Here is a 12,769-nt window from a genome sequence, read left to right on the forward strand (position 1 = left end):
ATGATGCTGTCTGCCATTTCAATCACTGCTCTAGTATTAACTCAAAGTATGAGCTACGAGCAAATAATTATGTGTGTGTGTGTGTGTGTGTGTAAGACCAAACTTAAATTAGCTCACCCAGTGACATTGGCCCATGAGTTGGCCATAACTCAGATAAGCAGGCCTTTATTTTTCAACATTGTTCTTGACCTGTCAACAAATACAAGATTCACAATTTAGTCTGCTCCTATAGGTTGTTCAACCAGCTACAGTAGTAGTTATTGTTCATGGTCACCATGGGAATGTGATAGTGGGAGGGCAAAGTGAGAGATTTCAACTGTTGTGCTGTGGGCTGCCTAGGCCACTTAAATCCAAGTAAATAGCCTCAGCCTGCTTTAAAAGTCAGCTCTTTCAGGAGTTAGCCACACTTTAAGCTCTATGCCTGAAATAACTCTGAGACTTATTAATACTGCTTAAAATACAATCACTTCCTCAACTTATTGCCCAAAGAGCTGTTTTCCATTAGAAGATAGCCCTTTATTTAACAGATTTTCTTGGTCCCAGCCTCAACAATGCTAAGAAAGCAATTGTTTTAATTTGTGAACTGTGATTTTGCCTATAAGTAAGTATTTTACAACACCAACAGCAACAATAATGACAACAACTTGCATTTATATGGCACCTTTAACATAGTAAAATGTTCCAAGGTGCTTCACAGGAGTGTTATCAAACTATATTTGACACTTAGCCACATCAGGAGATATTGGGGCAAATAACCTAAAGCTTGGTCAAAGTGGTAGCTTTTAAGAAGCATCTCAAAGGAGATAGGGAGGCACAGGTGTTTAGGGAGGGAATTCCTGAGCATAGGGCTTAGGCAGCAGAAGACACAGGAGGCCATATGGAAGACCTTATCCTGCAGCATCCTTTTAAGTATACACCTTTGAGGATTTTTTAGCAGCATTGTGCAAAAAAGGTTCCTGATTGAGATGATCATCAAGCAAAATAATTAAGTTGGTCAAAAATCATAACACAGCATAACAATTGATATAGTTCACGTTCCTTTTTCATACTAGTTTCACTGTTTTCCATTTCAGCTGTGAGAGCCCTCTTGTTCAATCAGATGTGCATTGAGTTTAATAAATTATTTGCAAGGTTGCAAGATGGAATGGTTGACCATGGGCCAGAAAAGGTATTTATTTACTAACGTCATTGATAAAGTAACTTTGGTGTTCCAAGACTTGGAGAAGTATGAAGCACATAAGAATGCAGGAATGAGAGTGCTATTTAGTTTTCCAGAGCCTATTTCAGGATCTAGTCTGACTTGTCCACTTTCCTGACTGGTAGAGGGTTGAGAGTATGCAGAAGTTTTGAATTAAAAATACATTAGTTTGTGAGAAACTGAAGTATGCGAAGGATTAAAATGTAATTGTTAATATCTCAATTTCTAAATATTAATTTACTTTTGCAAATTTCTAATCACTGATAAATTCCTACAAATCATATGCGTGGTTCTAATATTTTTCTGAAATATTACCACTACTATAAAACATTTGTGCTGTTAAGGATTTGGTACTGATTAATCCACAAGCCTTCTGCATTAAGAATAGGAAATCAAAATCAGTTGTATGGGGGAGGGGGAGCGGTGGGTAAAGATTTCACAACATGGTACCTATTCTAAAAGCTATTAAAAATCTGACAGGGCCTTCTGAATTGGATGTCTGCTTCAGTTGGATTGTAGTGTGGTAGCTTTGAAATGAAGTGAAATCAATACCACTGCAGCTTTTGTAGGATAACAAAGTATGAGAAGGAACAAACCTTCAGGTAACATTTCCAGAAATTTAGATACCTTTTATAAACGATTTAACTAATTTAAAATAGATTTTTGATTTGATCTTTTCTTCAGCTGTCTTCTGTATTCTTTTAGGAATTCTATTCTTCAGCTCCCCTCCTTAATTAAGCCCATAGATTCAGCTTAGCCTTTTATAATTGGGCTTGTTACTGAGCAAACTGTTCACTTTCATGTATTGCTGGTCATGTTGTTCCATTGATAAGTTGGTAGTTGTTACGATATTGGATGACTTTGTTGAACAATTATGGAAGTGCCATTTACTCACCCTACCTTAACACTCCCGAGAATGGATGTTGCATCAGTTTACACTGGTATAAATTATGGCCCAGTCTCTTGAGCACTTCAAAGACAGTTGAATCTCTCTAACAATCCAGCTTTTTTTTTTCAAGCCTTACTACTGCCATCTAATTTAAAAGAATAGGTTGAATGCTAATACTCCACGCTGGGAGAATGACTGGCTGCAAATCTTTTACACTGTTCTGCTACGAATTTTCTTAAAATCATTTGATGAGGCTACGTGGTTGATATGGAATCTAATACCACAGACACTATAACTATCTTGAATTTCCTGGTAACAGCATGAAGGCTGCGAGTATAGTCCTACGCTCACGAAGAAGTAAAATGGACTCGAGTCCAAGTCCTCTGGAATTTGATATTGCTGCAGCCAAATTTAAATTATCTGTTAAGACATTGGGGATGATTACTTCCGACCTTGGTATTCAGTATCTTCTGTGTTGTGCGCCACGTCAGGATTTATCATTGGAAGGGTATGCTAAATGCCGCTATTTGCCTACAATGGAGGATAACTACCCCTTGTGTTGACTTTGTTCAAGTTGCATTTCCCGGTGATTACATCTTCCACTAGGGGTTTGTCAGATTACTGAATTCATTGATGTACTAAATGGATTTTATTGATGCCAGGCGGAAGGATCTCCAGGCTAGTTATACAAAATGGAAAATTAAGGCAGACCTATTTTGGGACCAGCTACCTCAAATTCATTGGATTTCATGGTATTTGTCATAATCTTTTACTCATTGGTCAGTTGAGATCAGAAGTATATATGAGTCTGTGGTGGAGATAGGTGTGCATGGTTAAAAATTGTTGGGGGTGGCAGGGAAGGGGATCAGAGGCACACGATGGGTAGTAGGGAAAATTCAAATAATACCTGCACGTCCTGGTACCTCATGAAATAGGAAGGGCACAATTCCTAAATGTTAGTTAACCTGGACATGAAAACTTCCGTGTTTGCTAAAGGATAAATTAATGTTAAACTCTGGTTAACTTAACCCAACAGGCTACTTTTCTATCTACAATGTGCAATCTCCACAGAGTACTTCAAGACTTTGAGCTCTGACCTGATTGCAAAATTTATGGCAGCATGTTCAGTTGATATCACTTTCATTATTGGGTCAGAGTCTTGTGGATTTTAATCCATAACAAGGTTTGAGCTCAAAGTAACACTGCATAACTGAGATAACTGTTTATTCGGCTAAATGTTAAAGGTCCTTTTGACATTGTTTAAATAAAGAAAGGGAGTTTTCTTGGTGGTCTCACCAACATTATTTCCTCAAACAAAGCAGATTAGCTGATCCTTCAATTTGTGGGACATTACTGAGACACAGTTGCTGCCATGTTCATCTACATAAGCTACTGCATTTGTAAAATAACTCATTGTGTAATGCTTTGAGATGTTTCAGTGTGATCGGTTGCTGGAAAGATGCATGCAGTTTTTAAATTAGTGGCATTTTTCTATTTACAGAGCTGTTTGGAAATATCTCCTCAGTATTGGTGTTTTGACCAACTGGGGGCTTTGTCTTGAGCAATCAAAATATATGATTCTGATTGCAGTGGGAGAAATGCACAGTCGATTTCGTCCTGTCCCTCCACAGATTACCTAACTTATCACTTCAAACTTTCCAAATTAAAGAAAACCACAGCCAAATTGATTCATCTGTTAACCCCCAAATGAGGCGAACTAAACCAGGTGTCTTTAGATCCACAAATTAACCTGTTTATTCGAAAAACTAAACTCTTAAACACTACTGAGATATAAACAACATTTTAAGCAAAATAAAGTCCTTTCAGATTTACGCTCTTGCCGAATTGGAATCTTCTAATGTGGAACAGCCCGAGGTTGCTTGAAGTCCTCGCAGCCATCCAATGGGAATTTAAAAAAAATGTCCAGCTTCCTAAGCTTCAACTCCTCATCTGTCCAGTGATGAATTCAGCAGTAGTTAAAGTAATTGGTTATTTTCTTTTAAGAAATTAATCTGGCTTGACTTTTCAGAATTCTGAGAGTATAATAAATAGGGTTTAAACAGACAGAGCGAGAGCTCTCTCTCATATCCTTCAGTATATTCTGGCAGACAGTCTGTGTCTGTGCACTAAAGCCAGTTCAAAAATGTAATTGCAACATTGTATATTTTGTCCTTGGTCTCTGAATGTTGCCGGGTAACTAGGATGCATTCTTTGAAGCTGGTTGGTTCCCTCTCCGTATAGTTGTACCCAATGGCAACCAGAATGCTGCATCTTAGTAATTTCTGAGATTTGCTTGTTCTTAAAGCAGTACTGATCCTTTTACAGCCTTAAAGGCACACCACATGCTTCCCGGAAAAGGGGGAAAAACTACAGGATCATAACATTGGCCAGTGAACCCAGTATCCCAAGCATTTTGGATTTTATGGAGGCTCAATGTAAACCCTTGAAAAATACTTCAGGCAAAAGCCTTTCTAAGTCAAGTGGGAAATTTTTCTTCACTTTGTCAGCTAGAGGGATTATAAGAATCTGTGAGGGATGTTGGGCTGTGCTCTGCAAAGGGTGCCATAGATGAAGCCAAGTTATCCTTGTAATGGTCCAGGTGTTGGCCAGAGATGCAATAGCTCCTACAAATGGTTACTTGAACAGTGTCTATAGTATCTAGCAACTATAGAGTTACCTTTTGGGTAACCGCAGGGACCTTGAATATGGTTCTGGACCCCCAAGAATTGATACTATTAGTGTGCATCCATTTTTTTATGTATCAGCCCTTTGCTGTTTGCATCTGTGTTCATAAAGTTCATAAAGAAGTTTGGAAGGATGCAAGAACACTTTTATTATTTTGTCAGCCCCAAAAATATTTGCCATATAATTGAACCCAAGAAATGTAAAAGCTTCTTCAAACAGGAATTTTAAAATGCTGATTTGTGAGAAGAATGGGATTGCACTGTGGCTCCAGTGCAGAATGATTGGGAATTGGTCGAACCCAGCTATTCCCTAAATGGAAAAATAAATTAGAGAGCTGTTGTTCGCATTGCTATCACCCCTTCTCTTTTTAAAAAAAAATTACTTCATTCATGGGATGTGGGCATCGCTGGCAAGGCCGGCATTTGTTGCCTATCCCCAATTGCCCTTGAAAAGATGATGGTGAGCTGCTGCTTTGAACCGCTGTAGTCTGTGTAGTGTAGGGAGCTCCAGGATTTTGACCCAGCAATAATGAAGGAACAGTGATACATTTCCAAGCCAGGGTGCTGTGCAACTTGGCGGGGCACTTGCTGTTGATTGTGTTCCCATGCATTTTCTGCCCTTGTGCTTCTAGGCCGTAGAGGTAATGGGTTTAGAAGGTTGTTGAAGAAGCCTTAGGGAGTGCATCTTACAGATGGTACACACTGCAGCCATGGTGTGCCGGTGGTGGAGGGAGTGATTGTTTAAGGTAATGAATGGGGTGGCAGTCAAGTGGACTGGTACATCCTGGATGTTGTCGAGCTTTTTGAGTATTGTTAGGGCTGCATTCGTCCAAGCAAGAGCACAGTATTCCATCACATTCCTGACTTGTGTCTTGTAGGTGGTGAAAAGGCTTTGGGGAGTAGGGAGGTGAGTTTCTCGTCATAAAATACCCAGTTTCTGCCGAGCTCTTGTAGTCAAAGTATTTACATGGCTAATCCGGTTAGGTTTCTGGTCAATGGTGACCTCAGGATGTTGGTGGGGGATTCAGTGATGGTAATGCTGTTGAATGTCATGGGGAGGTGGTTATATTCTCTCTTGTTGGAGATGATCATTGCCTGGCACCTGTGTGGCATGAATGTTGCTTGCTAATTATCAGCCCAAGCCTGAATGTTCAGATTTTGCGGCATGTGAGCACAGCCTGCTTTGTTATCTGAGGAGTTGTGAATGGAAATGAACACTGCGCAATCATCAAGGAACATCCTCATTTCTGACCTTAAAGAGGATAAGTCATTGAAGCAGCTTGGGCCCTAGGACACTATCCTGAGAAGCTCCTGTAGCAATGTCCTGGGGCTGAAATGATTGGTCTCCAACAACGCTACCAGCTTTCTTTGTGCTGGTACGACTTCGGCCTGTGAAGTTTCCCCCAGATTCCCATTGACTTCAATTTATCGGGGCTTCTTGATGCTACATTCAGTCAAATACTGCCTTGACATCAAGGGCAGTCACTCTCAACCCACTTCTGGAATTCAGCTTTTAGGTCCATGTTTGGACCAAGGATGTAATGATGTATGGAGCTGAGTGGCCCTGGCGGAGCCGAAACTGAGCATTAGCGAGTAGGTTATTAGTAGGTGCCGCTTAATAGCACTGTTGCGACACCTTCCATCACTTGAGAGTAGACTAATGGAGTGGTAATTGGTCAGATTGGATTTGTCGTGTTTTTTGTGGACAGGCATACCTGGGCAATTTTCCACTTTGTCAGGTAGATGCCAATTTTTTTATCTGTACTGGAACAGATTGACTAGAGGCACGGCTAGTTCTGGAGCAGAAGTCTTCAGCACTACAGCTGGAATGTTATTGGGACCCATAGCTTTTGTTGTAACCAATGTGTGCCTAGTTGTCTCTTGATGTCACATGGAGTGAATCGAATTGCTAAAGACTGGCTTATATGATGGTGGGGCCCTCAGGAGGCCGACATGAATCATCCACCCGGCACTTCTGGCTGAAGGTGGTTTCAAACATCTCTGCCTTGTTTTTTGCACTTGTGCTGGGTTCTCCCATCATTGAGGATGGAGATGTTTATGGAGCCTTCTCCTCCTCTTGTTAATTGTCTGTTCACCATTATTTGTGACTGCAGAGCTTTGATCCATTGGCTAGTTCTGTCAGTAGCATGCTGTTTCTGCTGTTTAGCATGCACGTAGTCCTGTGTTTTAGCTTCACCATGGTGGCACCTTGTTTTTAATTACGCTTGGTGCTACTCCTGGCACACTCCTGTTATTGAACCATGGTTCATCTGATTTGATGGTTTTGTTAGTGATGGATATGCGGGGCCATGAGGTTATAGATTGTAGTAGAATACAATTCTGTTGCTGCTGATGGCCCACAGTGCCTCATGGATCCCATTTAGCATCATGGTAGTGCTACACAACACAATGGAGGGTATTGTCATGAAGACCCCCACCTACCAAGAATGAGGCATATTAATTTCATCATATGAACATTAATTTTAAACTGTTGCTGGAGTGAAAAAATGGCTTGTTTTCCAAGAGATCACCAGACACTTGGCTGGAAGACATTTAATAGAGATTGGTTTGGGCAATGGTGATCCACATCTTGTTGGTCTAAGAGACAGCACCACATCCCCCTACCGAGAGCTTTGGAATCCACAAACGCAAAAGTGGTTAAACCATCTGGTCACATTACTAACCTGCTGGTCCACCCTTTTTGAATTGTGCTCTTAAGACAGTTTTGAAGACACAGACTGCAGATTGCAACTGAAGCTGGAACAAGAAAGCCTTTCTCCTGGCTGGCTGTCTCTTGCTTTTTGACAAGCCTCTGGACCCACTGATGACTTGTAAACCTCAAGAGAGAAAAGACTCCTACATCGAAACAAGTTAAAGCGTGCATTGGGCCCCGACAAATGGCCAGGCTTACCAGCAACCAAAGACTCCACATCGAACTCAAAGGACAGTAAATAGAAACCCAGCTATTGCCTCAAACTTTCCCCCTTTATTCTTTCCACTTTTTCTGTCTCTAACTGCGTGTGTTTGTCGTGTATGCATGCTAGCGTGATCACGTTGCATATTCATAGTCGCTAACTGGATTAGAGTTTAAGGTTAATAAACTTCTAGCTTTCTTGTTTAAATCTAAGAAAACCTGTCCAATTGATTTCTTTGCCTTACAATTGGAAGGCAGTGAACAAGGATTCCCTGAGGGGGAGCTAAAATTAAACCGTGTTACGATTAAACCAGGCAATGGCTGAGAGGGAATCCCTCACCTGGTTGTAACAGTGTCCTCTGTGTGAGGACAGGCTTAGCTTTGGAAAGGACTTTGCTGTGATCACTCCTCCTAGTATTGTCATGGACAGATGCATCTGTGACGAGTAGATTGGTGAGGGCAAAGTAAAATAGGTTTTTTCCTCTTGTTTCGCTCAACACCTGCCGCAGACCCAGTCTGGCAGATACATCCTTCAGGACTCTACCAGCTTTTTCAGTATTGGTGTTACCGAGCCACTCTTGGTGATGGACATTGAAGTCCCCACCCAGGGTATATTCTGTGCTGTTGCTGCATTTAGTGCTTCTTCCAAGTGGTATTCAACATGGTGGTGTAGATTCATCAGCTGAATGAGGGAGGTTGGTAGATGCTAATTAGCAGGAAATTTCCTTGCCCATATTTGACCTGATGACATGAGACTTCATGCAGTCTGGAGTCAATGCTGAGGACTCCCAGGTCAATTCCTCCCGAATGTGTTCCATGGTGCCACCACCTCTTGTGGGTCTGTCCAGCCACTGGGAAGACAGAGGGATGGTGGTGGAGGAGTCTGGAACTTGGACTGAAAGGTGTGCTTCTGTGCATGTGACTATGCCAGGCTGCATTCTGATGAAAGGTCACAGACCTGAAATGTTAACTCTGTTTCTGTCCGCACATGCCTGCCAGACCTACTGTGTATTTCCAGCACAATGGTTTTATTTGTTTTTCAGCATCCAGAGTACTTTGCTTTTATGTTAGGCTATTGCTTGACTAGTCTGTAGGACAGCTGTTCCAATGTTGGTACAAGCCCTGAGATGCTGGTAAGGAGGACGTTTCAGTGTTGATTGGGCTGGATGTACCTTTGTCATTTCCAGTGCCTAGTTCGATTCCAGATGGCCTGTCTGGTTTAATTCTTCTTAGATTTTTTCATAGTGGTTTGATACAACTGAGTGACTTGCTAGGCCATTTCAGAGGGCAATTAAGAATCACCCATCTTTCTGAGGGTCTGGAGTGACATATGTCGGCCAGACCAAATAAGGACAGTCCTTTTTTTACTTTTTCCGGTTAACTGATATATGTATAGAAATATATATATATATATATATATATATATGTATGTGTGTGAGTGCGAGTGTGAAGGGACCAGGTTAAAAACATACTTTAAAAATTGGTTTAGGTAGAAAAGAGGACTTTAAAAAAAATTAGCGTTGGATATTAAAAACTTTGATCCATGTGCTATTGTTTTACTTCATTACTAGTTAAGACTTGTTTTATAATACTGTTAATTTTGTTCTTCAGTAAAGAAACGTGGTTTAGTGTGTTCTATTCTGGGGGAAAAATAGTGTATCCGATTGACTGTTTCAACAAGTGGAAAATTTAAAGAATATGTTGTGACTTGTGGGGAAGTGAGACTGAATTAACATTGCACTCCTCCTGCCTTGGTCGTAACGCATCCTATGTGACTTTGGTGAAGGTAAATTTTCCTTCCTCGTTCTTCTCGACCTGTCTGTAGCCGACCTGACCACACCATCATCTTCCAACGCCTACTCCACTGTCGTCCAGCTGGGTGGAACTGCTTCCCCCCCCCAAGGTTCTATCTTTGGCCTCCTCCTATTTCTCCTCTAAATGCTGCCCCTCAGTGATATCATCTGAAAGCACAGCATTCATTTTTAAATGTATGCTGATGACACACAGCTGTACCTCACCAGCATCACTCTCGACTCCTCCATTGTTGCTAAATTATCAGACTGCTTATCCGCCTTCAGTACTGGATGAGCAGAATTTTCCTTCAATCAAATATTGGGAAAACTGAAGCCATTGTTTTCGGTCCTCGCTCCAAACTCCGTTCCTTAACTACCTACTCCATCCCTCTTGCATGAGAACAGTTTGATATTAAACCAGTCTGTTTGCAACCTTGGTGTCACATTTGACCCCAAGATGAGCTTCTGACCGTCTATTCATGCCATTACTAAGGCTGCTTGTTTCCACCTCCGTAACATTGCCCCACTTTGCTCCTACCTCAGCTCATCTGCTGCTGAAACCTCATTCATGCCTTCATTACCTCTGGACTTGACTATTCTGATGCATTCCTGGGTGATGTCCCACATTCCCCACTCTAAACTTGAGATCATTCCAAAACTCCATGTAGCCCATATCTTAACTCGCACCAAGTCCTGTTCACCTAGCAGCCATGTGCTCGCTGATGTACATTGGCTGCTGGTCAAGAAATTTAAAGTTCTTATCATTATTTTCAAATCACTCCGTGGTCTCGCCCCACCCTATCCCTGTAATCTTCTCTAGCCCTACGACCCTCCTGCGCTCATCTAATTCTGGCTACTTTTGCATCCTCAATTTTAACTGCTCCACTGTTGGTGGCTGCACCTTCAGCTGTCTAGGCCCCAAGATCTGGAATTCCCTCCCTATACCTCCCTGCCTCTGTACCTCGCTTTCCTCTTTTAAGACACACCTTAAAACCTGCCTCCTTGATCAAGCTTTTGGTCATCTGACCTAATATCTCCTGATGTGGCTTGGTGTCGCATCATGTTTTAGAATGCTCCTGTGAAGCACTTTAGGACGTTTTATTTCATTAAAGTGCTGTATAAATATACATTGTTCTTGAGTAGGAGTTCTTTTGTAGTTTTTTTTTCTTCTCTAAATTTTCTTTATTGTGGAGAACAGCTTCAATATAATGTTTCCTGATCTGTAAAAGCAGTATCATAAGCTCTGAAATATTATAGAAAATAAGAGTGAGATGCTAGGTGATGCGGTTGAAACAGTGGTGAAATAAGAAGCTATGATATTGGTGACTGCAGATTTGTTAATTAGAAGCCTGTTTTTGTAAAATGGTGTACCAGCTGAAGAGGTGACATGCCAATGATGATCCAGCTCCAGCAAGAGTGGTGGCTTTGCCTTGATTAAACCTTTTTTTATGCAGTTCCTTCTTGGAAGTTATTAATTTTTCCACTCACTTATATTGCAGAAGCTACAGATGACAGATGTTTCAAATATACAGACTGCGGCAGCTGCACTGCCAATACAAATGGGTGTCAATGGTGTGAGGACAAGAAATGCATTTCTGCTGGCAGCAACTGCACTCTGGTGAGTTGAAGTAAAAGTTGCATCACCTATCCGTAGATACAAATCGTCTGCATAGACAGTTTTGAGTCAGCACTGTTGAATATTTTTATTAATTATGTTTAAGGGTTTTTTTTTATCCAGTTAACTTGCATAGTTTTCATTTGCTGCAAAGTAGTTTTGGCTTTACATGACCATATACTGAGCAGTGTAATGCAGTTAGGAAGTCATCCAGAGTGTCCTTGAGCAGACTGTGAGAGATCGCCTTTGCCAAGTGATCTCATCCTGCTCGGATGTTGTAAGGCTTCATTGTCCTTGGGCATAGCATGCAACAGGAGCTCGCCTGCCCTCCACCATGCTGTACAGGTACTAATTTAAGTGGTTGCTGTAGTACGATAATTCATTCCTATAGTTTAGGAATAATTGCTTCCTTTGATTTTACAAGAAACGAGAAAGTTGTCTTTTGTTATTTAATCTCTCTTGTTTTACACCCGATCACAGACCTTCCCCCTCAAATCTCCCCCTTTCACTTGCTTAAAATCTATTGCATTTCTAACTTTTCCCAGTTCTGATGGCAGGTCGTTGACCTGAAACATTAACTCTATTTCTCTCACCACAGATGCTGCGTATTTCCATCATTTTCTGTTTTTATGGCATGATACTTTGTATGCAGCAGCCATTTAAATTTTACTTTCCTATCTGGCAGAGTATGACAGGAGTGTAATTAAAAGCGTGGTTGATTTATGATAAGTTTACAGGATTTATTGAGTTCAATTTCACAAAGTTTAATGGTCACCTTCCTGTTGCCCTCCCAAGTGTTTTTAAAAAAATATCATTTGAGTTATTGGGTGAAATTGGGAACATACGAATTAGGAGCAGGAGAAGGCCACTCGGCCCTTCGAGGCTGCTCTGCCATTCAATAAGCACATGGCTGAACTGATTACTCCACATTTCCACCTACCCCCGATAACCTTCCACCCCCTTGCTTATCAAGAATATATCTACCTCTGCCTTAAAAATATTCAAAGACTCTGCTTCCACCACCTTTTGAGGAGGAGAATGCCAAAGACTCATGACCCTCAGAGAAAAAAATTCTCCTCATCTCTGTCTGAAACAGTGACCCCAGTTCTAGGTTCTCCCACAAGGGGAAACATCCTTTCCACATCCACCCTGTCAAGACCCCTCAGGATCTTGTATGTTTCAATCAAGTCGCCTCTCACTCTTAATTCCAGCGGATACAAGCCTAGCCTCTTCAATCTTTCCTTGTAAGACAGCCGTCCCATTCCAGGTAGTAGTCTAGTAAACCTTCTCTGTACTGCTTCCAACACATTTACATCCTTCCTTAAATAAGGAGACCAGTACTGTACACAACTCCAGATGTGGTCTCACCAATGCCCTGTCTGCCTGAAGCATAATCCCCCTACTTTTGTATTTAATTCCCCTTGCGATAAACGACAGCATTCTACTAGCTTTCCTAATTACGTACTGTACCTGCATACTAATCTTTTGCGATTCATGCACTAGGATGCCCAGATAGCTCTGCATTTCAGAGCTGTGCAATCTATCACTATTTACATAATGTGCTTTTTTTATTCTTCCTGCCAAAGTGTACAATTTCACACTTTCCCACATTATACTCCGTTTGCCAGGTCTTTGCCCACTCATTTAACCTTAACTTATCTATATCCCTTTGTAGC

The 12,769-nt window shown here is 41.3% G+C and overlaps 1 protein-coding gene across 5 annotated transcripts in view; it reads left to right on the top strand.

The window, feature by feature from the left end:
• The window catches only part of atrnl1b (attractin-like 1b), a 1,082,183-nt gene that overhangs the window by 270,860 nt on the left and 798,554 nt on the right, over positions 1-12,769 (top strand). For all 5 annotated transcript variants that reach the window (XM_068052965.1, XM_068052967.1, XM_068052968.1 and 2 more), the window contains exon 13: positions 10,978-11,096. In XM_068052965.1, coding sequence (XP_067909066.1) covers positions 10,978-11,096 — 119 coding nt within the window. The remainder of the gene's footprint in view (positions 1-10,977; positions 11,097-12,769) is intronic.

This window comes from Heterodontus francisci, chromosome 20 (genome assembly GCF_036365525.1).
Source record: "Heterodontus francisci isolate sHetFra1 chromosome 20, sHetFra1.hap1, whole genome shotgun sequence".
Taxonomy (NCBI): domain Eukaryota; kingdom Metazoa; phylum Chordata; class Chondrichthyes; order Heterodontiformes; family Heterodontidae; genus Heterodontus; species Heterodontus francisci.